Source organism: Colobus angolensis, unplaced genomic scaffold (assembly GCF_000951035.1).
Source record: "Colobus angolensis palliatus isolate OR3802 unplaced genomic scaffold, Cang.pa_1.0 Scaffold2, whole genome shotgun sequence".
Taxonomy (NCBI): Eukaryota; Metazoa; Chordata; class Mammalia; order Primates; family Cercopithecidae; genus Colobus; species Colobus angolensis.
The window spans coordinates 779,499-805,256 of record NW_012115154.1 but is presented as its reverse complement, the minus strand read 5'-3'; the positions used below and the strand labels follow the sequence as shown (position 1 = coordinate 805,256).

Here is a 25,758-nt window from a genome sequence, read left to right as displayed (position 1 = left end):
AGGTACTATGAGTAATTACTCTTAACAAATTTGGGAGGGAATGTACGCATCTTCTTTGGAAATAGGAATGTGATTGTTCCTTATCTGAGCACAGATCATACAGGTCTTACAATTCAGCTATTAGTAAATGATCAGACAAATTGACATATATCCTACTACAAACTGTAGGGTTAACCAAAGAAAACAGTTATAATGATGACATTAAAGTAACAGTCATCTATAAATAATAAACAAGATAGCAGCAGGTACAACCTGTTACAATCTCAAGACAACAGAGATAACAGAAGCAACCTTTCTGAAAATGGTTGTGCTCCTACCTCTCAGTACCCATTCAGGGTAGGAACATTGTGGTGTTGCTAGGCAATGTCTGAAGACAAACTTCTTGGAACAGTTTGGGGTCCTCCAGTGATCTGCCAGCAACATTGGCAGAATCACTAATTTGGAGTACCTTTGTAAAGATTATAGCTATATTTAATTATGAAAAGTGGTTATTTGCGATTATTCATCTAAACACTGATTTTTTTCACTTTGAGTGGCAAGCTAAATACTATATTATTCTCGCTTTGTTCTAGAAACCCCATAGTTTACAAATTTAGTGTGTGTATTCAGAATCACCCAAGCTGCTTGTAAAAGATGCAACTTCCTGGCCCCATCCCCAGAGATTCAGGATGTGGCCCAAGACTCTACAGTTTAATAAGCTCCGTAAGTGACTCTGAAGCTGGTGGTCCATAGACCTTGAACCAAGGGCTCACAACAAAAATTAGCTGGGTGTGGTGGACGTCCCCCTGTGATCCCAGATACTCGAGAGGCTGAGGCAGGAGAATCACTTGAACCTGGGAGGTGGAGGTTGCAGTGAGCCAAGACTGTGCCACTGGACCCCAGCCTGGGCGAAAGAGTAAGATTCCATCTCAAAAAAAGAAAGAAAGAAATTATTGCACCATCAGAACACTACAGTAATCATTGCTGCAAACAGGACTCACCAGTGGATACCAAAAGGTGATGGACAAAACTTTGAGAAGAAACAGAACATTTGCGTAGTCTCAAAGTATCTCCTGCAAGATATCAATTACAGGAAGGAAAAATGGTAGCTTTTTTCTACCTGTCTGTGGGGAGAATCCCCACAGACACCACTTTAATCAGGTAATCAAGGTCAACATCAATAAAAAGATCTGTTGCCATAAAGTAGCCCCTGAAATCAGGCAGGAGAAGGGCATATTGATTGCTTCTGTAGAATTCTTCCCAGTAGTGCATAAACTCTAACCATGAGAAAACGTCAGATGAGCCCAAATCACGAGTCATTCTACAAAATATCTGACCAGTAGTCTTCAGAAGTGTCAAGGTCATAACAGACAAGACTGAGGAATTGTCACAGATGAGAGGAGTCTAAGGAGCCGTGGCAATTGATACAACATGGGATCCAAGATTAGGTCCTGAAACAGAAAAGGAACGTTAGTGGGAAAACTGGAAATAGCTGAATTAAGTCTGTAATTCATTTACTACTATTGTAACATTGTTAAATCATTACTTTTGATAATTGTATCATAATTATCTAAGATGTGGACATAAGGGGAACCTAGGTGAAGGATATATGGGAATCTTTTTGCCTATTTTCTGTAACTTTAAATTTTTTTCACAATAAAAATGAAGACAGTATATTTGCTTAGTATTGTGTATACACTGCAACAGTTTAGTATTCAAGAATATGTAAAATCTCCACTTAGCCAACCTCTTCAGGATGTACCCACCCTGCCCAATACACTTTTATATTCTAGCCAAATGAAATCTTGTATTGTTAGTCCCTTTGGAGGGAAGTAGGAGTAATACAATTTTTGTCTGTATTATAAAATATTTAATTTTTTTTTTTTCTCGAGACGGAGTCTTGATCTGTCGCCCAGGCTGGAATGCAATGGCGTGATCTCAGCTCACTGCAACCTCCACCTCCTGGGTTCAAGTGATTCGCCTGCCTCAGCTTCCTGAGTAGCTGGGATTACAGGCATGAGACACCACTCCTGGCTAATTTTTTGTATTTTTAGTAGAGACAGGGTTTTACCATGTTGGCCAGGCTGGTCTTGAACTCCTGACCTCGTGATATGCCCACCTCAGCCTCCCAAAGTGCTGGGATTACAGGCATGAGCCACCATGCCCGGCCTATAAAATATTTTAAGCCAATGTAACAACTAGCTACATGCCCACACCTCATTTTTAAAAATATAGCAACCCAGCGTAGCCCGTGTTCCCATACTTTGTGGCATCCAGCTCCTTTTGTGTACTTCCACCACACCACATGACTGCTGCCACTCAGAGATCATCAGTGGAACTTGGTGTTTACTCTTCTTGTTCATTATTTTTCGCTTTTCCAATCTTAGCATAAGGTGCCTCCTACCGATCAGATCTACCACTTTTTTGCTCTGCATGTTTGTCTAATTCATTCCTTTACTCTGTAGATTTTCGCTGTACAAATACCCAGTATTTATCCATTCTCTCACTGGAAAACAATGAGTGTTTTTTGTTGGGTTGGTTGTTTTTTTGTGTGTGCTTTTTTTGGTTTTTTGTTTTGTTTTGTTTTGTGTTTTTGAATAGATTCTGTTCATTTGTAAAAGTGTCTTCTGAGGCCAAAGGAGATCTCTACTCTTTCTGAACTCCAGTAACACTTATCTATGACTTATAACTCGGCATCTGTGACTTTCCATGATAATAATTGTTCTTTTCTCCCATGTTAGATGGAAAGCTTTTTGAGGGTCTGATTCCCAAAGATGGATGTTATTAGCATAATAAGAATTTAGTTTTCTTTCACAAATAAGCAAATACTTAATAAATTAAAAACTGTCTACACATAGATCTTGAGAATACTTGTGTTTATTCCCTTGGTTGTTACATGATATTACCTCTTGGGGACTTTTCTTTGTTGGAAGGATTTTATGCAATATGGGAAACTGATCACTGAGGTGGAAGTATGGAGCATAAATAAAGCCTAAAGCTTTAATTTGAGAATTATGTGCTAAGTTTTCAAGCAACACAGGTACTGGGTTGCGTGTGTGTGTGTGTGTGTGTGTGTGTGTTTTAACATCCTATAGGAAAGTTGACAAAATTAGTAATAATTTTACCTGCATTTGTCATGGCAAAGCAGAGAGGAACTGACTAATTTGTATTATGGCTTTTGTGCACATTCTTAATAAAATGTATAATTTTTACCATTTAGAATTTTTACCATTTAGAATCTATACCTAGAATGGAATTACCCTAATTATTTTCCTCCAAAATTATTTCATTGAGATGTTGATGTTACTCTGTGAAAACATTTAACAGATTTCGCAGCTCTCTTGCCTATCTTATTTGATTTCTTCAACAGCTTTGGCAGAAATAAGCAGGGCTAATATTATCATCCATACTCGACGGGTTACACTGGAAGGGAAGCTGGGGGAGATTAAAGACTCCCTCAGGGTCACAGAACAGAACCAGAAACCAGATCTTTCAACTTAGTCCTGTCTCTGTCCAGATATTACAGTTCCAGTGCTTAAAGTAAGCAAAAGTATTAATTAAGATATTATTGCTTAGCCAGCATTTTAATAGATAGTTCAGTAACATAATACCCACTCAACATTTCGTTAGAGTAATTTGGGAGTTTCTCATCTTTAGTGAGAGTAACTATTGTTAGTGATTAGTAACTGCCTTATTTCTACATTCTTTGATAGAAGAGTTCAAAGGAAGGATTACGCCAAACATTGCAAAAGCGTGTGTTGTGACTGGTGTGTATTTTAAAGGGAAGAAAATCTTAAAAGTGAAACAGATAGGAAGGTGTGACATAATGTTAAGTATCTGAGATGACAGATGGTTTTTTGATAGCTTGAGACCTACAGAGGAATTAAAACCTCTCGGCGTACAGACAAGTGCAGTTGATCACTCAAATTGCAATTTTATAAAATGCAGCAGCAGTACACTTAGAATACTGTCTTCTTGTCAGAAATGCACCTTTGTGCTTGAAAATGATAAAAAATTACAATCGATCCTTACAACTGTTCTGTTCATCTTTATTGATCAGGTGCAAGAAAGATAAATCGTAGCCCAAATAAGATTATAGTAAATGTTAGCATCGTAGGCGACTATAGGTTGATAGAAAGCCATTCATCATCTCAAATGGTGACCTGTCCATGGCTCTAGCCACCCTGAGTCTGCTGTCTAATCACATACCTATTGATTTTATCTACATCCAAGAATCCTGGATGTGACTGTCATTGGACAACCTAGATTGTTAAATGCAAAGGGGTCGCTGGTGTGAAGAGGATTTCACTTTCATTTTTTCACCAACCAACAATGATTTATTAAAAAATAAATGATCCCAAGCCATGCATGTGAAACCTGAGTGATTAGAGAATGAAAGGTACACAATAGACCACTGTATTGTGGTGGTGTTTTTGTTGTTGTTTTTTAATGCAGTGCATTTTGCAGGATATTTCATTGAGTCTCAGGGCTCATGGGGTCATTTAGGCCACCTCCTGCAATAAGACCAGTTTCAGTGTAGCTAGTAGAATGGATAAATTTTGCTGCCCCAGGAAAGGCATTACTTTGCCACTGCATCTTGGTTTATGTTGTTTATGTGTCCATTCATGTTAATAGTGGAAACATTTTTTGTTATTAAAATTATCTCAATCTGCCCCCTTGTTATAAATTAGTTATAAATGTTGCTGTTCTTGTGGTCATGTGGAAATGATAGAACAACTTAAACTCCATAAAGAAAACTTTGTTTTTTTTTCTTTTTTTGAGACGGAGTTTTGCTCTTGTTGCCCAGACTGGAGTGCAGTGGCTCCATCTCTGCTCATCGCATCCTCCACCTCCCGGGTTCAAGTGATTCTCCTGCCTCAACCTCCTGATTAGGGGGAATTACAGGCATGCGCCACCGGTTTCTCCATATTGGCCAGGCTGGTCTCGAACTCCTGACCTCAGGTGATCCGCCCAACTTGGCCTCCCAGAGTGCTGGGATTAGAGGTGTGAGCCATACATACCATCTTGATGACAAAAATACTGTGTAGAAAGAAATGATCTTTAATATCCTAGTAGGAACACCAGTGGAATAATAGGCAAATACGAATATATGTGAATTTCAGTTTTTGATCTCAGGCATCCTTTGATCTTACAAGAGTAGATTCCAAATAATGGCGATCTAAAGAATCTTTCCAAAATGTTAGGAATTTTCTCCAGAGGATCAAATGATAAGAAATCGTAACTGTGAAAGTTTACTCTGTAATTATAATTGGTATGTACCAACAACTCTACTGTTATTTAAACAAGTAGCTTTCCATGTGTTTTATAAGTATCCATGCCACCTTTACAAGAACGCCTTCTACTGCTTGAGTGGCTGAAACAAGGTTTTATGTATTTTTTGAAGTTGTAAATCTTCCACATGTTTTGTCATCTTGGATAGTGAAACCTTTGCTATCCATCTTTGTCCACAGAGCTCGGAGTTCTACAAAGTCACCACTGAACAATATCAGAAAGCTGCTGAAGAGGTGGAAGCAAAGTTCAAGTAAGTTTTTAATAGTACTATAATTATTTATTATTTTTAACAAGATGAAAGCACAAGTTTAGTGCTTTTTACACAGAACATAGTTTGTTATATAGCACTCTAGAATACTTGGAAGAGTTTGGGGGTGGTTGAGATGGGGTCATGTTATCTGCTAAACTGGAATTCAGATGCTGAGAAAAAGGCATTTGATGAAAGCTTGCTACAAATCAATGTATTTTATGAACTAGGGGGAAATTGAAATTAACAGTAATAGAATTTTCATTTGTAATAATATATAAAATAGAATGCCCTTGATTATGAAGGTCATGTTAAATTACTACTCTACTAAGGGAAACATAGAAACCATTCACTTTTGTATAATAAAATGATGGGCATGTCCAAATTTGGGTATCTGCCTTTCTCATGGTTAGGCTGTTTTCATTTCTTCACATGTACCTTGAAAGCCTTTAAATCATAGACTTTATCTGGCCCTTGATTATGAAGGTGATGTTAAATTGCTACCTCTCTTAATCCTTGGAGTGTTTAAATGAATGTTCTGTAATTGATGGATCAAAGTGTCGTGACCCATAGCCTTGTACTTTCCCTTTGCTGCCAGTTCTAACATTAGGTAAGAAGACATCATTCAGAATTTTTCTAAGTATATAAATAGTCCTATTGTGTAACCCCTATTAGTAGCACATGTGCAAATTAGTGAAGCAAAAAAAGTTGTTGTGACAGCTTTAGTTGAAAGATTGCATTGGGCTCTGACCTCCTTCCTTGCACATGTTTACAAGCATTTGATAAAATGATTAAACCCTAAGGTGGAATTACTGCTTTCTGCTACAGTACAATTTGTGTGGTAATGGATATTAGTGTTACTGTAATGTGGATTCAAATAAAATTTTTTAAAAATTGAAGATGGTTTGAGGTTTATTTAAAGAGCCAAAACCCTTCAGCCTTCCTTAGTGAATTATCTCTTTGGAGGCAGCAAAGAGAGACCTTCTAAGGATGGGCCACAAGTCTCACTATGAAAGATTAACGTGAGATCTTAAGAGTTTAGACATATTAATAGAACTAGGTATAGATTTTTTTAAGTTACTCTACATATCTTATTTTAAGTTAGGTGTTTATTTTTCTCCCTAATGATATAGTGACTTTTTTTTTTAAGGTAGTAAACCCTTTTTTGTCTCTATACCATGAGAACCTTTGAGTTGGCTCCCCGAGTATTTCTTTATTCTAAGACAATAGCTATAAAAACAACTAAATTTAGGATATGTTAGAGACCAATTTTGACTAGAATGATCTGTGAAGTTTTCATAAAGAAGATGATTTTTTAGTTAAGCCTTTAAGAAGAGTATTGAGTAGGTGGACAGGAAAGACATTCAGAAGGAAGACTGTGCTCTATAGTTGGTGGGTGACAAAGCAGTGGCTTGAGTCAGAGAGACTTGCGCAAGATAAAGCTGGAAAGATCAGTGGGTCATTAGCTGCTGGGCTGTGAAGTTTGGTCTTCATTGAGCAATGAGTCATGGGAAGATGTTTGACCAGATAAGTGCTCTGATTTCTGGGCTCCTGAAGGAAAAGTAACCTGATGGTGGATGTGGGGTTTACTTGGAGATACGAAAAATAAGAACTCGAAGAATGAGATAAGGTGAGGCACGGTGGCTCACACCTGTAATTCCAGCACTTTGGGAGGCTGAGGCAGGAGGATCGTGACCAGCCTGGTCAACATAGTGAGACCCTGTATCTACAAAAGAAAAACTTAAAAATTAGCCAGTTGTGGGGGCATGTACTTGTGGTCCCAGCTATTGGAGAGGCTGAGGTGGAGGATGGCTTGAACCCAGGACTGCAGTGAGCTATGATTGTGCCATTGCACTCCAGTCACAGAGCGAGACTATGTCTTAAAAAAAGAAAAAGAAAAATCATATGGGAAGTCTCTACAAGTGCAAGAGAAAAAAGAAGTTGTTGAAAGTTTAGACATGGCGCCAGGCCTGATGGCTCACGTCTGTAATCCCAGCACTTTGGGAGGCCAAGGCGGGCAGATCACTTGAAGCCAAGAGTTCAAGATCAGCCTGGGCAATGTGTCAAAACTCCGTCTCTACTAAAAATAGAAAAATGAGCTGGGCATGGTGGTGCATGCCTGTAATCCCAGCTACTGAGGTAGCTAAGGCTAAGGCAGGAGAATCGCTTGAATCTGGGAGGCAAAGGTTGCAGTGAGCCGAGATCATGCCATTGCACTCTAGCCTGGGCAATAGAGCAAGACTCTGTCTCAAAAAAAAAAAAAAAAAAAAAAAGATTAGACATGAATTAGTGATTCGTTGGTGTATTAGTTTGTCAGAACTGCAAAGTACCACAGACCGGGTGGCCTAAATAACAGAAATGTATTTTCTCACAGTTCTGGAGGCTAAAAGTCTGAGGTCAAGGTGATGCCAGGGCTGGTTGCTTCTAGGCCTCTCTCCTTGGCTTATAGGTGGCCATTTGCTCCCTGTGTCTTGAAACAATCTTTCCTCTTGTGTCTACATGCTAATCTTCTTTTCTTACAAGAATACCAGTCATATTAGACTAAAACCTTCCCTTGTGACCTCACTACAATTTAATTACCTCCTCAAAGCCCCTCACCCCAAATACAGTCACATTCTGAGGTACTGAGCAGTGGACTTAGGAATTTTCAGGGCACACAATTCATCCCCTAACATTTAGATAAAAGGGGCAAAAGAACCAGAATTATGAGGTTAGCAGATTGGAAAATCAGTGGAGAGTGGATTTCCTAGAAAAAGATAGTTCTGGTTTTAGATGGAAAAATCTCTGTCCTGAAGTTCTGCCCAGCTGCTGTGTCATTCAGCCTGAGCTAGGCTTGGGGAGCGAGCGGCCACGGGAAGAACAAAATTGACATCATGATGGCTGACCTCCTGCAAGTCAGCAGGGCCCTGTAAGTTAGGCTTTGTTTTAAACAGAACCTCAACAGCATCATTTTGTCTTACCTATTAAATATTATTCAAGAATAATTAATAATCTGGACAAACTGTGTAGTAAGGAATTGGCCTTGGCCAAAGAAAAGTCTGGATTTTGTACCAAGCTCCTGGGAAATTATAAATCCTTGGAATTTCCTAAATGATGGAAATTGATATTCTCAGCCAAGCATGGTGGCTCATGCCTGTAATCCCAGCACTTAGGGAGGCTGAGGAGGGCAGATTGCTCGAGCCCAGGAGTTCGAGACCAGCCTGTCCAACATGGTGAATCTCTGTCTTTACCAAAAAAAATACAAAAATTAACCAGGCGTGGTGGTGCATGCCTGTAGTCCCCAGCTACTCTGGAGGCTGAGGTAGGAGGATCACCTGAGCCTAGGAGGCAAAGGTTATAGTGAGCCAAGATGGTAGCACTGCCTTCTAGCCTGGGCAACACAGCGAGACCCTGTCTCAAAAAAAAAAAAAAATAGAAAAGAAAAGAGAGAGAGAGGGAAAAAAAAGAAATTGCTATTCTTGCTGGGCCCCTTGGACCATGTGATATCAGCTCAGCCTCTGAGGGGGTGAGTTTATCATGTGGACCATCAGTCAGTCAAGCTGTTTAATGAGGCTCCAATAAAACTCTGAACAGTGCTGCTCAGGTGAGCTTTCCTGGTTGACCGGACTCCATGGGCACTGTCACACATTGCTACCAGGAGAGCAGTAGGTCCTAAGGACATTGGAAGCTTTGCATTTGGAACCCACCCCCCACCCCATCCCCACCCCAAGTGCAGTCCTATGCATCTCTTCCTTTGGCTGATTTTCTGTATCATTGCCCTATAGTAAACCATCACTGAGTTTAACAGCTTATATTGAGTTCTGAGTTCTTTCAGTGAATTATTGAACCATTGAATTTTGGGTGGTTTGGACCCCCGCCTGCCTCCCGCAAACTTGGTGTTGATGTGTCAGAAATGAGAGCAATCTTGGGGACTGTACCCTTGGATTTTTGCAGTTTGACTGACTCCAGTGCACACAAAACCTAGGTTTTAACACACTGTGAAGAAATGTTAATAGCTAGTTTTTTAGAGAGTGGCTTTCATTATATCATTTTTTTCTCCCAGCTACTTCCTGCTAGACTGAGCTTCCTAGAATGTTGTATTTTGATTTGCAGTGAGTTCATTAGCTTCACACCTAGGAAGCTATAGTACATTGGATATAGGAGATGCTTGCCATCTTTGAAGGCACAGAGATTACTTAGTAGACTGCTATTTCTTTTTAGAAATTTGGCCATCTCAGATAATCAGGACTTTTGTGAGACAATATATAATATTTGCTTTGCGTGACAGGGGTTTTTCGCCTGGCCAGATTTTTTTCACTGGCTCCTATCTGTGTGACCAGCTTAGCACCTGTAAGCATCACCTTGAAGAGTTCTCTCTTGAACCTGTACCTGAACTCAACAGTTCCTCTTAGGCAACAAGTTCTAAAGGACTTTGAGGAGAATTTAGTTAATTGTATCTGATGAAAGTAGGATTCATTTGTGTGCATCTTGGTTACTGGAGATAGAAGCTTTTTAAAATGCAGTGTCAAGGGCAGTATTATATACCTGATCGGGGTCATACAAATCACTGTAAAGAGAAAGAAGGCTAAGAGCGTTTGAAGCTGCCCATGACTAACACCAGTCCATTGATGCAACCTACCAGGTTAGCTAATGGAATTATTTTAGGGATGCTTAAAATATTAGCTCATGCTTCAGCCCCTCAATTTATAGTTTTGGCAGTAAAATACTTTAAGAATTAATGGATTGTTTTCTCCTACTTTATCCACACATCATTCATTCATAGAGCCCCTGTGTGACAAGGCAAGCTCTGAATACACAACTAAGAAAACAGGCCAGGGTCTTACTACTAGCGTGAAACTCAGAGTTCATCAGAGAAAAACAAAATGAAGACAAACTTTTTAAATGATGATCCTTACAAAAATCCAAAGTTAGTTCTCTTCTGTTGGGGTGATTACATTCCTAATGCATATGAAGTTGTTAGAAATATTATGTACCATGATTTCAGTGGGAACTAAGGGATTTGAAGATAATTTGGGCTATTTATTTTTCTACAATATATTTAAAATTTTAGCTCTAAAACCTAAATCACTGAGCAAATCCAGCATTTTTTTTACATGTAGTCTTTTTTTTTTTTTTTTTTTTTGAGACGGAGTCTTGCTCTGTCGCCTGGGCTGGAGTGCAGTGGCCGGATCTCAGCTCACTGCAAGCTCCGCCTCCCAGGTTTACGCCATTCTCCTGCCTCAGCCTCCTGAGTAGCTGGGACTACAGGCGCCCACCACCTCGCCCGGCTAGTTTTTTTGTATTTTTTGGTAGAGACGGGGTTTCACCGTGTTAGCCAGGATGGTCTCGATCTCCTGACCTCGTGATCCGCCCGTCTCGGCCTCCCAAAGTGCTGGGATTACAGGCTTGAGCCACCGCGCCCAGCCTGCATGTAGTCTTAATTCGAAAGGAATACCTTCTCTTTTCTCAATCCAACTAAAACAGTAATTGTCAACACTTCATGTCACATTTTATAACAACTTAGGTGGTAGTTTCTATTATATGGTGCTAGTAATATGTTATAGCTAATCCTAATGCAAATTATATTTTATATTAATCCCTATGCTGTACCTCATAGGTAATTAATTAAACAAAATATTATTTTAATAATGTTACATGTGTAGTTCTTAACACGGGTCTAGCCCAAAGTAATAAATACTACATTTGATTTTGATATAAAAAGTTACGAAACTCTGTGCCCTCGGAGAAATTTCTGTATTTGTTTTTAAACAAATTCTAGATGATGCTAAACCTCTAGCACATTAGAAGGAGTTCTTACCCTTAGGGAGCTCATACTCTAGCCAGGATGACCAGCATGTAAAGCACTCACGATAGGCTAGCATGTAAGGGAAGCCTCCCAGCAATGTAGCTGGAGTGCTGTCGACCTCCTGTTTCTTGGTCAATGTCAGAATCAGATCTCTGTGGCTGCATTGGAGCTGGTATGCCACACCTATAGAAAGAAGATGTTACCAGAGTGTTCATGCATGTGAATTGTTTTTAAAATAGAAAAGCAAATATCAAGTAAATGTAAAGCAAATTTCAAAGACATGTTAAGTATTTTAAAGGCAATATATGCATCATAAAGACAATGCAATAGTAAACAAATGAAAAGCATTTAAAAAACAATTGATATTTCATTCTCATTCTGTTCTTTATATAATTTAGTGGTGTGTTTCTATTTTCCATAAAAGAAAGAAAAAATACGCATGGAAAGTGACATAGATCTATTGAAAGTATTTTTGGAATGATTTCATTAGAGGTATAACTTTTTAACATGGCTTCAGTTTCTGTGAAAGAAGAAGCACTTCTAAAGAAGTACAGTTCTATGAACTCGGATGTGAATACCAGTAATACTCCTTTGTGTGCCAGATTTTAGAGGGGTTTTTGCTTTTATCCTTGAATGAAGTTGTTGAAAGCTGACTTATAAATTTAGGCTCATAGAAGAAGCTTAGGTTATTCTTATAAAGTATTAAAAGATTAGTTACCTTGTAAAAGTAGTTTAGTTGATTTTAGAGTATCTAAGGAATACTATGCAAAACTCATACAGATAAAATGGATGTTGTAAGTATTACCCTGTTTTTAAAGGTTTTCTTCAATATAAAACCCTTGAACTTTAAAATGTCCTTGATTTTTTTTTAAGGGGTTGCACTTTAACTGGCAATATTGTTTAGTTTCTTTTTTGGGTGTAAGATTTTAATAGTTATGCCATGGATGAATTTGTGAAGCCGAGGAAGACGCACCAATAGTATCAGCAGGTGTTTCTCGTGTTCTGTATAATTACACATGTGTATCATGGACAGTTTTAAGCAACGGTGTTTAAAGATCCTGCTTAATTGGCTGTAAAATAATTAAATACGGTTTTGACTGGCAAATTTATAATTCTGTTAGATGCATAAGCCAGTGAGCCTGAATGTCAATGCAACCTCATTTTGGAAATACTAGATTAATAGAACTAATTGTACTAAAAGTACAAAGTTTACTCTGATTAATAGTCTTAAAATTCTTCTAGAAGTTTAGTCAGGTAAATTTATGTTACTTACCTTTCTTCTTAAACTTTTAATTAAAACTTATTTCAAAAGTTTGAGCTGTTCAGTTCTGTACTTCTCTTTCTAGTTTCTCTGAAGTTGAGTTCTTGCAATTTGTCAGTGACTCCAGCTCCCTTATTGAGTATCGTGCCTTATCAAAAGTACTAAAATTATATACTGTTTTATGTGTATTTGTATCTGCAGCTGACAGGTACCCTGAACATCTTCTCTAACACGTATTGATGTCTACTTATAACCTACTTTAGTGCTGTGCGAATGGATCTAATATACCAAATGTACATGATAAATGTTTTATCTCTGATTCTCATTGATCGGTTTTGAAATGATCAAATGGTTTATCTCAGTAAGACACTAATTCACATTGATCAAATTTTAAATGATCAAGTTGACTTGGTTTCTGCTGAACACAAATTGTATTAAAACAACATTACTTGAACATGCTGCCTTCTCTAATGCAGGAGTTATGTTACCAGCAGTTACATTATAACTAGAGTTATTGTATTATAAAGATGTCTCCTTCATAATGAAAAGTTTACACAAGAAGAAAAGAATGTGATATTACAGGAAGAACGGGGCTTCAGGCAAGGATTTGGGCTTTTACTAACTAATTAAATTCTGCATTTGTATTGGGCCTTTTTTCCCCCTTTTTTAATTTGAAGGGCTATGAGCAAGAAATATAGCAGCTGCAGTGGTGACATTTTATTCCCTACGGTCCTTGGAGCCAAGTAACATCTTGATTATTCAGTAAGAGACATAGTAATTGAAGAGGCAAAATTCTAGATAAAGTAAATATACCTGTACCCTTTGGGCACAAGCCTCTTGGTTACAATTATGTCTTTAGAAGTTTCGGGTTATTTGTTGGTTTTTGTTTTTAAAGCATCAGCTCACCTACATCAACTTCCGTAGTATTTCATGTCCCCTCTGGAGTTTGTGAATGTGCTGCTGGAGGAGGATTTCGTATCTGAAATTGAAGAAAGATGTTAACGTACTTATGAATATACTTTGTATATGAAGCTAATGGCAAATACACATTTGGCTGTCACATCGACTTGGTTATTTAGAACACAAAATTCCTCAGGCAGGTTATTTATTATGTCTTTGACTTGAGTCTTCCATCTGTAAAATGTAAATTGTAACTGCCACCTTCTGTAGGGCATGTAAGCTGAGAAGGTTTAAAAGTTAACTGAGAAAGTTGTCTTTGATCCTTATCTAAAAAATGGTTGTAAGTTGTTTTATTCAACTGCAAGATACTGGATCCCATTTCAGAAAAGTTGTAGATGATGCAGCTCCTTCCGTTATCTCATCAGGGATATGTAAGGTAGTGCCAGCTCCCAAGCTGTCAATCTTCCCTGCTTGTTTGTCTGTCCACCTCCCACCAAGCAACAAATTAGTTCCAAGGAAAGTGAGACCGGCTTTGGAGCACGCCAATATTTGACAGTATTTCTTATGATACCCATTTAGAATTGGTTATATTTACAAAGAAGACTTCGTTGATAAATGCTTTTTTTTACCGCCTTCTAAAATTGAAGCCCTTCGAATCAGATCTGCCTGGTTACTTATTTCTTTTTAGTTCCCCGGGTTAGATCTCTATACTTGGTCTAAATACTATTTTCTAAGATAATAGAAGTAAATGTCAAGAAACATTAAGGAGAGAGATTTCCATCTGCATTATCTCTCTACCCCATGACTGGTTGCCACAGTATTCCACTCAACTCAGTGGTATCCTGCAAAAAAGGGCATGGCAGATGGAAAAGCTGATTGGGAATATAGGGATAAAAAGGACAGGAGGAGGAGTGTACACCAAGAACAGAGTATTGTTAATTTCTCTAAAAAGACAATGCAGACTGCAGCCATCTCATGAATGTGGTCACAAGACCAAAAGGGTCACTTTGGAAACTTTTTTCATCACTTCAGCATAGGGTGTAAAGGAATCTCAACTGGTGAAATAAGCTGCCGATGGTGCAGCCAGATTGGCCACGTCCTTCGTAAGTCCATGACCTGGAGCATTCTTCTCTGTTCTTGCCGTGGCAGTTGGGGTTTGTTGGCGTTGCACTGAACATCTTCTTTCCTTTCATATAAGTGGTTTATGTGTGAACATGTAAATGATCAAACCATTCTTGTGGCAGCTCTTAGGTTTGTGGCCATATACTCCTGGATTCATGATTCGTTCTGTGTGAGCTAACAAATCGTTCTGTCTTCCCCGGCAGGAACATTAGTATTGAACTTTCTTCTTAATCAATACGATCCATTAAGAATCTAGTATACCCTACATGGTTATGTGAAATATTAATTGCACATGGTTAGTTAGATAAATGAAGATTCTGCCAAAATGATAGTTTCTTTCCTTGTATCATAATATTTTAAATGAGAACATTCTGAGTGCTCGGGTATATGATATTTTGGAATTTGTTTATTGATCCTTGCTTACTTGAGTAATTAACTACACAGCTCACAGTTGGAAAAGGCATTTTTAATTGAGACTACTAGGTTTGTCCTCTTGCCAATTCCAACTAGAGAATTCATTTACTTTTTAAGGGCTCCAGTTAAAAATCATCTCTTTGATTTTCCTTTGATGCTTTCAAAGATAAGAAAACATATTTTACGTTTTGAGTGCAACTAAGATACAAGTAGAAAGTAGTGAAGCTTGTAGGAAGGCCAATTAGAATTGATTGTCTGACTCACCTGCCCTGTTATAAGATGTCCAGAAAGACTTCTAGAAGGTAGAATTTAAATTCTGTCCTTGTGTCAGATATGCAAAGTTAACAATCTTAGGACTTGAGCACAGTTAAAAATTGTTATCAAAGAAGTTATCTACACATAAAAATGGTAGCTCAGGATAGTTTCTGGAACATTGTATAGGTTCAGCCGTAGTATAACATCAAATTAATTATGTCTTATCACTCCAGAGTTTGGTAAGCCTATTCCAGATGCTATCAGCCCTTTCCCGGTTTCAGCCAGATAATTAACTTGTGAATGTATTTGGCCGCCCATTCACTCTGCCTGGGATAAAACCACATACTAAAATAGAAACCAGAACTTTCAGGATACATTGTATTTAAACTTGTATTCTTGTTGCTCATTTGAATGTATAATTACCAAGTCACCCCTCATGATTTCAGTCTTATCAGTATTCTTATTTCTGGCTCTTCTGATTTTTCTTAAGAGATAAGCAAACAAAATACACAAATTGATAGATTGGACCTTATGAAATTTTACTGCCCATCTTAAGACACCATTAGGAAAATTTTTTTAATGGGCAAAAGACTTGGACACTTCAAAGGAAGATGTAAGAATGGCCAATTAGCACATGAAAGGGGTTTCTACATCATTAGGTATCAGGGAAATGTACATTTAAAACGTAGGAATGGAGAAAATCGAGAAGACTGACAATACTCATTGTCTGGAAAGATTGTGGAGAAACCAGAACTCATACTTTGCTGGTGGGAGTATACAATGGCAAAAGTCCTTTGAAAAAAAATGTTGGCAGTTCCTTATAAATGTAAAGTATACACTTGCTGTGTGATGCAACAAGTCTAGTCCTAGGTATTTGCCCAAGAGAAATGAAAATATACATCTACAAAAAGACTTGTACACCTGTGTTCATAGCAGGTTTATTCATAGTATCAAAAACTAGCAACAATCTGAATGGTCATCATTGAGGAAATGGAGAAACAAAACAGACAGTATTCCGCTCAGCTCAGTGGTATCCTGCAGAAAGGGGTAGGGCAGATGGCAAAGCTTATTGGAATATAGGGATAAAAAGCGCAGTGTTCTAGTTTATATTCATACAGTAGAACACTATTCAGCAATAGAGAAGAACAAACTACTGATACATGTAACAGTACGGATGGATCTCAAACATCAGGTTACACAAAAAGAAGCCAGATGCAAAACAGTGCTTCCTGTGTGGTTCGTTTAAATGAAGTTCAAAAATAGGCAAAATTTGCCTTTGGTGGGAATAGAGGAGATTTGATTGGAAAGAGACACAAGCAGCATTTCTGAGATTTTGGGAATATTCTGTTGTGTTCTGAGTGATAGTTTTACAAGTATATGCAGGTATGTAACTTCTTATACAGTATGAACACTTAAGATCGGTGCATTATGATATACAGGCTGAGCAACCCTAATCTGAAAACCCCAAATCCTCCAAGATTGGAAACTTTTTGCATGCCAACATGATGCCACAAGTTGAAAATTCCACACCTGACCTCATGTGACAGGTCACAGTCAAAGGCAGGTGCACAACATGCAGTCCATTCACTGTCCCTCAGGAAGAAAATTACCTTCAGGCTATGTATAGCGTATATAAAACGCAAATGGATTCCACATTTTGGTCTGGGTCCCATCCCTGAGATATGTGTTTATGTATATGCAAATATTCCAAATTCCAGAACCCAGATTCAAAAACACTTCCATTTCCAAGTGTTTCAAATAAAGGATACTCAACCTGTATGTTAATTATACCTAAAACACCCTAAATTAAGAAAAACTATACCCCAAATATTGGGAATTCCCAGTTTCTAACTGTAATTTGTCCTAGATAAAATGCTGCTTCAATTTAATCACAGTCTTAAATATATGATTCCCAATCCTATCCATAATCATATTTTTTCATTGAATTTGAATCCTTTATCTCAAAGTCAGGGCTATTCATTCAGATAGAAATAGGGATAAATCTTGCTTATATTTCATTTATTTATTTTCTTAAAGAGTCATCTTTTTCCCCCCATTAAGTTACATTTGCCTGTTGTACTCTTTTCTTCTTCAACCTAAGACCTTGTAGGTAGCCTTGGATAAGATTGGAAAATTACTTTTGATAAAGGGATTTCAAAGGCAGTATTTGTGAATGAAGCATTTGTACAGTAGCACTGGTACTTTTTAATATAATAATCATATGCAGTAATTTGTTCATACTATTTATTGAGTCCTGGCAGAATGCTTGAAAACTTGTAAAAGCTTGCGTCTTGGCCCTTCCTTACATGTTGAAATGAAAGCACACATGTTCATATGTTAAAGTGTCGTCAAGCATCCCCAACATGCTCACATGCCTGCCTTAAGTTATTTCATGTGCTTTCCTATTCAGTGGCCAATAGTTAAATTGCTGTGTTCCTTTTGTGATTGTGTGTGTCTAAATGCTGGTAATCAACTGAATCCCTGGAAAATTGATAAATGTGCTCATTAAGGAGAGTTCTTGCTCTTGGCTCCGTTTCACAAGTCACCTCAGCTAGTGTTTCTGGATGAAGCTGGCAAGAAACACTGTGCAGTGATACATCTGGCTTTATACTCCTTTTCAAGGAAAAAAAAACCTCCTTTTTTAGTATGTTAAACATGCATTGTAGGGATATTGCAATTACAAAGAAGTAAGCTATTTGCCAATTACATTATTTACACAAGAAAGACCAAGGGCTGCTGCTGTGTGGTGAGATTTTTAATTTTTTATGCACTGCCATTTGCTCCTCTTGTTCTCTTGAGCATCTGAGATTACACAAGTGCCTATTCATTTGTGACGCAGAGCCATCTATGCAGACTCTGAAGTCCACCGTCTGGCCACTGGCATAGATCTCAACAAACCTGACTATGTGAGAGATGCATTCAGCATGGTTTATGATTGGAATGTTGAAGGTAACATACACCTGTTCCTGCTTTCAGGATGAAAAATGAATTGCCAATTACAGTAGACATGTTCAGACAGATGCTTCATATGGTAGAAGCTTGCTCAGCTTGCTTTATGCTGGGCCCCCAACTATGAAACCATCAGTTGTGAAAAAGGGGTGTGTTGGCAAGGAGGAGAAGAGAGAAGGGTATCAGTCCTTGATGTGTTACCATTTTCTGTGCTCGTGCAAGCTGTGGGCAGGAGGTCAGTGCCTCACACCTTTGTTTACCAAGCAGAGCTCTTGAACAAGATGAAGTGATCAAAGCTGGGTGCCAGTGCATTATCACAGTCTCATTACTTTGCAAGCTGCATGCCCAGATGCTGCTGTTTTCTGCATCAGGCTTCTCTGATTTACATTCGTAACACCTCCATTACAGCTCATTTGATACTGCTCATAATCAACCAGTTCTTGTCTTTTCCTGATAGTGTTTCTCCAATACAAAAGACGCTAGTGTAACAAAGAAAATAGCATTGCTGGTGTAGAATTCATCTTTAAGACATCCTGGTTAATTGATGAGAAGCGGGAACCAAATGGTTTGTCATGACTTAAATCATTTGTGGTGTTGGTTTGGGGGTGTTTTTGAAGTCTTTGAACTTGAGTTGTTGGATATTGCCAGCAGACCTATTTTGACTCCTCCTGTCTTGGGAGTTCTTTTCTGTTAGTGAATTCTGACACCCTGTCCTTATTTGTTTGGTTTCTTCCCCTAGTGAGCTCAATGGCATATATTTGGCATATATTTATTTTTTTAAAGGTATTAATGTGACATTTTTGCTTTGAAGAACTTATCCTCAGTATTAACACATCCATTCATCAAGGGTCTCTTGGATGTTCCATGTTCTATGGGCCCTGAAAATACAAACATATCATTTGAGTCCCTGCCCTCAGAGGGCTTATACTCATTGGGATCATTAGCTCAACTGCAGAAGTATCAAAACTTGATGCAGGAATTATTACTAAAAGATTTGTTCATGAAAAATTTTGAGTATTTTATACATTCCATATGGTTGTTATAAATTGGGAATACAAAAAGTGACCAAAACATGTTAAATGCTAACATGAAGGTACAAACCATAAAACGCAGTAGGACTAGGAAGGGAATCCCAGGGGAATCTGGATTGCATGAAGAGGTGATTGACATCAGCTGGGTCTTCTCACCTTGAGATTTTCTTCAAGTAAGAAGACAGAGAATGACCTTGCCATGAAGAGGGAATTGAATAGTGGAAATGGTTGAAACAGTGTAGGGGAGGTCTAATGGAATATGAGACCACAAAGGAAGACTGGCGTCAGACTTGAAGGACTTGAAATGCCGTATTTTAAAAGGCAGAGTTAATAGGGCATAAAGATTCAACCAAGAGTTCTACCTGCTTGGGAATATTTTTTCTTTCACCTATCCCTGGTGCCCATGATTGTCACCACTAGGATTATGCCTTTTGAGTTGGTCATTGTTTCTGGAAGTCTTCTATCAAATAATAAAATATAATATTGGATGCATAGATGTTGTATACATTTATTATATAGTAATTAGAGTTTACTGCATCAAATTAATGACTACCACTCTTACTACACTAATGTCCACTCAAAAATAACCACATATTAGCTTGCCATATTGATTGATAGCGAAGTTCAGGGGCTTGAAAGGATGGGACATAGGAAAGACTAGTTCTGATTTAAAAGGTGGGGAGGAGAGAGTCGAGGAAAGACTGGGTTCATGCGATGCTGCCTGGGAAAATCCTAGAGCATTAGGCAAAAAAAGAGCCTCATCTTTTCTTACCAATTGAAATGGTATACATTTCGCTTCCATTACTCCTAGCTGTGATACCTTTGAATGGTGTCCTGAGAATTCACATGGTACCAGGTTCTTTGTGTCATTGCAAAGAGTGTGTGAGAGACAAATGTATGTGGTTTATTCAGATGTGTTTTATCTGGACGTCTAATTTTTAATTTATGTCTATAATTCTGATTGTGCTCAAAATAGATAAAATTAGCTCACTTCTAGGTAAATTTTCTTTTGCTAGTTCACTTGATTATTAAATGAACCTTTTAAAGTATTCTCTCTCCTTCCCATTGAATTTTATGAACAACTTTTCTCTTTTGATAGCCTTAGAGACTTCGTATAGTGAAAAGGATATGAAATTAATAAATACTACAGGTGGCCCCCCTTACCTGCAATTTTGCTTTTTGCAAAGTACAATAAGATACTGAAAGACTGCATTCACATAACTTTTATTCTAGTATATTGTTATATTTTATTATTCTTGTTGTTAGTCTGTTACTGTGCCTAATTTATAAATTAAACTTTATCATAGAGGTATGTGTAGGAAAAAACATAATTTATCTACAGTTAAGTACTATTCATGGTTTCAGGCATCTACTAGATATCTTAGAATGTATCCCCCCATGGATAAAGGGGAACTGCTATATTAGAATTTTTTCTCTTTTAATTTATCAAGGAAGTATTTTTTTTCTTGTAACAAGGGAAATATAATTTCACTCCTCTTTTCTTTCCCAGATCAACCTTTTAAAAGTAAAGCATGTGAAGTTGTAGTTTGATATTTAGCCTTTCACATTTATCTCTATGAATAGATATGTTAATAAATGTATTTTGTTTTGTTTTCACAGAGTGTAAGACTATACTATATGTATATTAACTTATATTTATTATGGACATATCCTCCTGGGTCAACACATAAATTCAACGCCTTCTTTTAAATCCAACTCATTCTTCTAAATAGCTGCATTATGCCTCATAGGATTGGTCTGTAGTCCTCTACTGAAAGTTTCTTTCAAGTGATTGGTTTTTTTTTTTTTTTGTGGTGGGGGTGGGTGGGAGGTAGATAATTCAGAAGAAGGCTGCAGCAAAACAAACTCATACCTAAACCCTAAGGAACTGGTACTTTTATTTCTGTAACGTAGATGGGGTTTGAATTGTGACCATTCCTTCCAACTGTGTAGCATTAGGCTACTTAACCTCTTGAGCTTCTTTTTGTTGATATAGGACATGTACGTATAGTACCTCATGGGTTGTTAATAAGGGTTAATGAAATGAGGGTAAAATTCTGGGCATATAGTAGGTCTATACAGATCAGTTTCTTTTAGGGATCTAGTAGTTAGAGTCAGGGCCCAGGTTATTTAACCTTAGAAGTTGTGTCACAGTATGAATCAAAAATTGACCTCCCAAGACTCTTTTTTTTTTTTAAATTAAAAAAAAAACAAAAAAAGGAAATCGTGTTTTGTGAAAATTATAGGCTTTTTTGACTTGTATAATTTAAAAATACTGCATTACGACACAACCTTTGCAGCTTTTGCTGCTAGTTTGTAATTCCCTAGAGGTGAATTGAAAAGATTAGTGGCAGAACTTTTTCCATTAACTCTGAGAAAAACTACAGAGCAAAAAATTGTCCTTTGGCAGAAATGTCAATCCATACCTCTTTTGAACATTTGGAAAGTGAAGCACTGAGAAGCTGATATAATAGGAGAATTGAAAACCAAAATGTATACACATCTTCACCTTTTCTAACAGACGACAAGACAAATGAAAAATATATCCTCAGAACTTGATGATGCAAAGAAAATAGGATTGTTGCTCCAGAAAGTGCATTAGGCTGGGATCTTTAAAAGATTCAAGTGCTAAGCTTTTGGCCATGTTCTTCAGAAGGGCTGATACGTTCTTCCTAATGATACATCTATTTGTACTTCATGTCATAAAATTCTACCTTTATATGCTACAGTATCCAGGAAGTAGACTTAAGAGCAAATGTTTAATATACTACAGGTTTTGCTATAGCATCTGCCAGAAAATACGCTTATTTTCTTTCATCTGTGGTTCTTGGTCTTCCTGATTTCTTTTTAAGTTTATTAGGATTTCTCTTCATTTTTCCACGTCATGATGTCAATGTAGGTACAATGAAATAATAAGTATCCACATGTGTGAAATTTTTACTGAATATAATGTTTATAGATACTCTTCACATCATTCAGTAGACCTATTCTAGCGAGTTACTTCTCATTTTCCACCCCACCCGAAGCCCACACTGTCTTAGATTTTCTATCTCTGAAATGGTGATAATAACAGAGCTGTTATATTGGAATTAAATGAGATCCATTTATGTTTTTAGCATATCCTAAGCAGTGAATAGTGAATAATTGAATTTTCTGTTGGGTGAATTTTGTGTTGTTTTAATTGATGCTCATCATATGATCTAATGTATATTTCTCTGGAGGATAATCCTTGAACGCAGTAAAATTGCAATTGAGAGTATACCAGGCCTCTTAAAAGCATGTGTTGAAAGGTAAATGCTTTCTGTCAAATCATTAACCAACAGTTAGCAGCACTACTCAAAATAATAATTATGTTTTAATATGCTACATGAGAACTACATAATTTGGTTAGAAATACATACGCAATGGTGTGCTCAGATAAAATGCAGCCATTGTTAGTTCATGATATAGTCCTCACCTAAAACCTTGTCATCGTTTTAGAATATTTTTCTTCACTTGAGATTCTAGGCAATGATAGGTTGGTAGTCTATACTGAACAAACAAGATTCTTCCTAACATGTTCTGCAGTCAGTTGCTCAGCATTTGAGCCATATTATATTTTTTTTTCCCAGAAGCAAAAAGGACAGTGGGGCTAAGTGTCTAGATTAGTCCCCAAAAGCCCGTTTAACTCCTGCAGTTCAGAAAAGAAGACTAGATGTTAGGGGCAGCAAAAAAGAAAAAAAAACTAGCACATTTTCCCGCATGTGTGCCTACATGTGTGTTTAAAGTACATTCTGGATTTGAAAGCAATCACAGGTGCAGCCCTGTTTCTATGAAGAGATAGATTCCTGTAGAGAGGGAGAAAGCGATGCGGAAGCCATAGCAAGAGGAGCCTCCCTCTCCACCAGTACCTCCTTTTGTTTTCGAACATTTTTTGTTAGCAGTTAGTGGAATTCTAATGCCCACAACTGATAATATGCTATCTTAATACTATTACTCTAGTTCGTAAGCTTACTTACAACCTTTGCTCATTATGAAGAGAACAATGAAGCTTATTTTTATGAACACAACATTTAAAAATTAGGGGCTAAGGATGATGGCTACAGTCCTATGTCAGTCCCAACAGCCAAAGTTATGTGTTTGGTTGAGTGTTGTGATGATCCTGATTTGCAGTGATAAGTAGTGGCAAATAATAACTTTTTTTTTTTAACAGCTTGCCTTGCAGCCACAAGATGCTCATCCATCAATCTGATCCAAATGATTAAAAGCGAAATAAGTTTCTGCTTCAAAGTTAAATAATAGACATTATCTAATAAATCATAATATAGAAGTTGGGACAAACAGCCAAAACTTAAAATATTAAACCACAATATGAAAATAACCTTGGATACCTCCTGGGCTGATCTTTTGCCATCCTTTCTCGTGCATTTCAGTGTTCATTCACTAAAGGGAGGGGGTGCCTTCTGCATTCACATGTTAGCCCGGCTTATGCTGTCCCCACAGCACAGCCACAGCACAGCTCACCTTCACCACCTTCCTCCCAATAAACTCAGCCTTTTGTTAGGACCTGTCTTGTATGTTAATTCCTTTGCTTTCTCTGTAAAGTTTTTCTAGACACCTCCTTTCCTACTAAAAAGCCATAATGAATTGTTCCCTGTGTGTTTATGTAACTCCAGCCCTTATGACAATGTAAGTGGCATCCGTGTTGCCTGTGCCCTGTCTTCCTTCTCAAGTGTGAGCCATTTAAGGCACGAGCTATATCTGAGCCAGCTTGATGGTAGCACACCTCTCTCTAACAGGTGCTCAATTAGTATCAATATTTCCTTTTACTAAATTGAACTCTTATAAAATGTCCATGCTTCTTAACTTAGACTCTTGCAGTTCAGAATGGAAGACTAGAGGTTAGGGGCAACAAAAAAAGCAAAAAGCAAAAAAAAAAAAAAAAAAAAAAAAAAGTGCATTTTCTCGTGTGTGTGCATTTAAACTACATTCTGGATTTAAAAGCCTGGGCTTACTCACTCACAGGTGCAAATAAGAATGTTTTTGCTCTGGAAGGGATCTAATATAGCTCTGAATTTACACTAGAGGAAACCATGTCTAAAAACTAAGAAAGAATTACAGACTCAGGAGTTTGAAGGGCTCATTGCCAAGGTTATAATCTAGTTAACAGCATGTGAATCTCATTCTTAGTTGAACTGAAACCTTCTTGAAGGCAGGAATTGTATTTTATCCTCTTTATCGATCTCCCCAAGCACCTGGTATATATACTGTGCTTGGGAAATACATATTGAAATAAATTCATTCAGCAAATTAGGTGCCTGTAGCTATGTTGACATCTCTGTGTCTGGCCTAATGGTTTGATTTATCTGGCTGTTAATGGTCTTCATTACAGGCTATTAATACAGGGCTGATTTTTGTTGGACATTAGCTAATTGCCAGAGTTCATCTCTAGTACATGCCAGATAGAAGCTGGGCTTTTCTCTTGACAGTATCAATAGGGTAATTAGTACTATAGCAAAATTCAAAACATGATGGAGTATTTATTACATTAAGAATTGTCATTATTTGGGAATTCCTTCAGTTCAGATTTCTATATAGTATGAATTTTGTCAAAGGAAAGTTATTGATACTTAAAAATTTGTTGACTTTTGCTATTTTTAAGGACTGTTTTTTTTTGCTTCTGTTCATGTAGATGGATTTATATATTTTCTAGTTTGAAATTTCAACTCAAAAACATAGCTTCTTCAAGTCAGGTAACTGTCTATCAAGAACACCAATTAAATACTTCATAACAAGTTTTCTTCTTATAAAAGCCTACCCACCCACTTTCCCCCATGAGGTTTCTGTTGTCTGTTATACCAGTCTATATTAAACTTAATTATAGGCATTTTCTGAGCAAAGCACTGATGGAACTAAGGCATAGAGGAGAAAATTCCTGTGTACTTTAAGGATAAGAGAACCATTCCTTTTTCTGGCTCAATTAAAATTGGACTGATTGTCAAGTCCCATTAACCTAGTGGGTCACTACCTTGTGTGCATTAGTGGCAGCCCCACTGTAATGTGGAGCAGTCTTGCCACGTCGTGGACACATTTAGGAAGATTGATAACAGCTAAGGTTCAGTGTTAACTTTTATTGTCAGGCAGGCTGTACAAGAAACTGTCTGGTATTGGCTTTTGCTTTGATTTATGAAAAGGTTGCCACATGAAGAAGACATCACATAAAACAGCACTGCTAGCAGCAGCATTATTCAATGCAATTGTAACCATAGCAAATACTAACTAATGCTAATTAGGTTCAGCATCATCCCTTGCTACTTTCCATAGTTTGGATGGGGTGGGCCCTCATAGCAATATAATACACTCCCAAAGGAACAGGTGACTCGCTTGCTTTTACTTGGGTTAGCACGTATTTTTCCAAAGCTTTCGTTTTTTTCTTTCTTTCTTTCTTTTTTTTTTTTTTTTTTTTTTTCTTTCTTTCGAACTACTTCTGTGCTTTTTTCAACTCAACTTTCATTTTCACACAGAAGGTAGACTTTCTCTATAT

General features: G+C 37.5%; 1 protein-coding gene across 6 annotated transcripts in view; it reads left to right on the top strand.

Annotated features, from left to right (window-relative positions):
- CHCHD3 (coiled-coil-helix-coiled-coil-helix domain containing 3) overlaps nt 1-25,758 on the top strand; it is a 298,333-nt gene that overhangs the window by 240,302 nt on the left and 32,273 nt on the right. For all 6 annotated transcript variants that reach the window (XR_001001671.1, XM_011941215.1, XM_011941217.1 and 3 more), the window contains one exon: nt 5,451-5,521. Coding sequence is in view for 5 of the 6 variants with exons in the window: in XM_011941215.1 (XP_011796605.1) it covers nt 5,451-5,521 (71 nt within the window). In the remaining variant the exon portion in view is untranslated. The remainder of the gene's footprint in view (nt 1-5,450; nt 5,522-25,758) is intronic.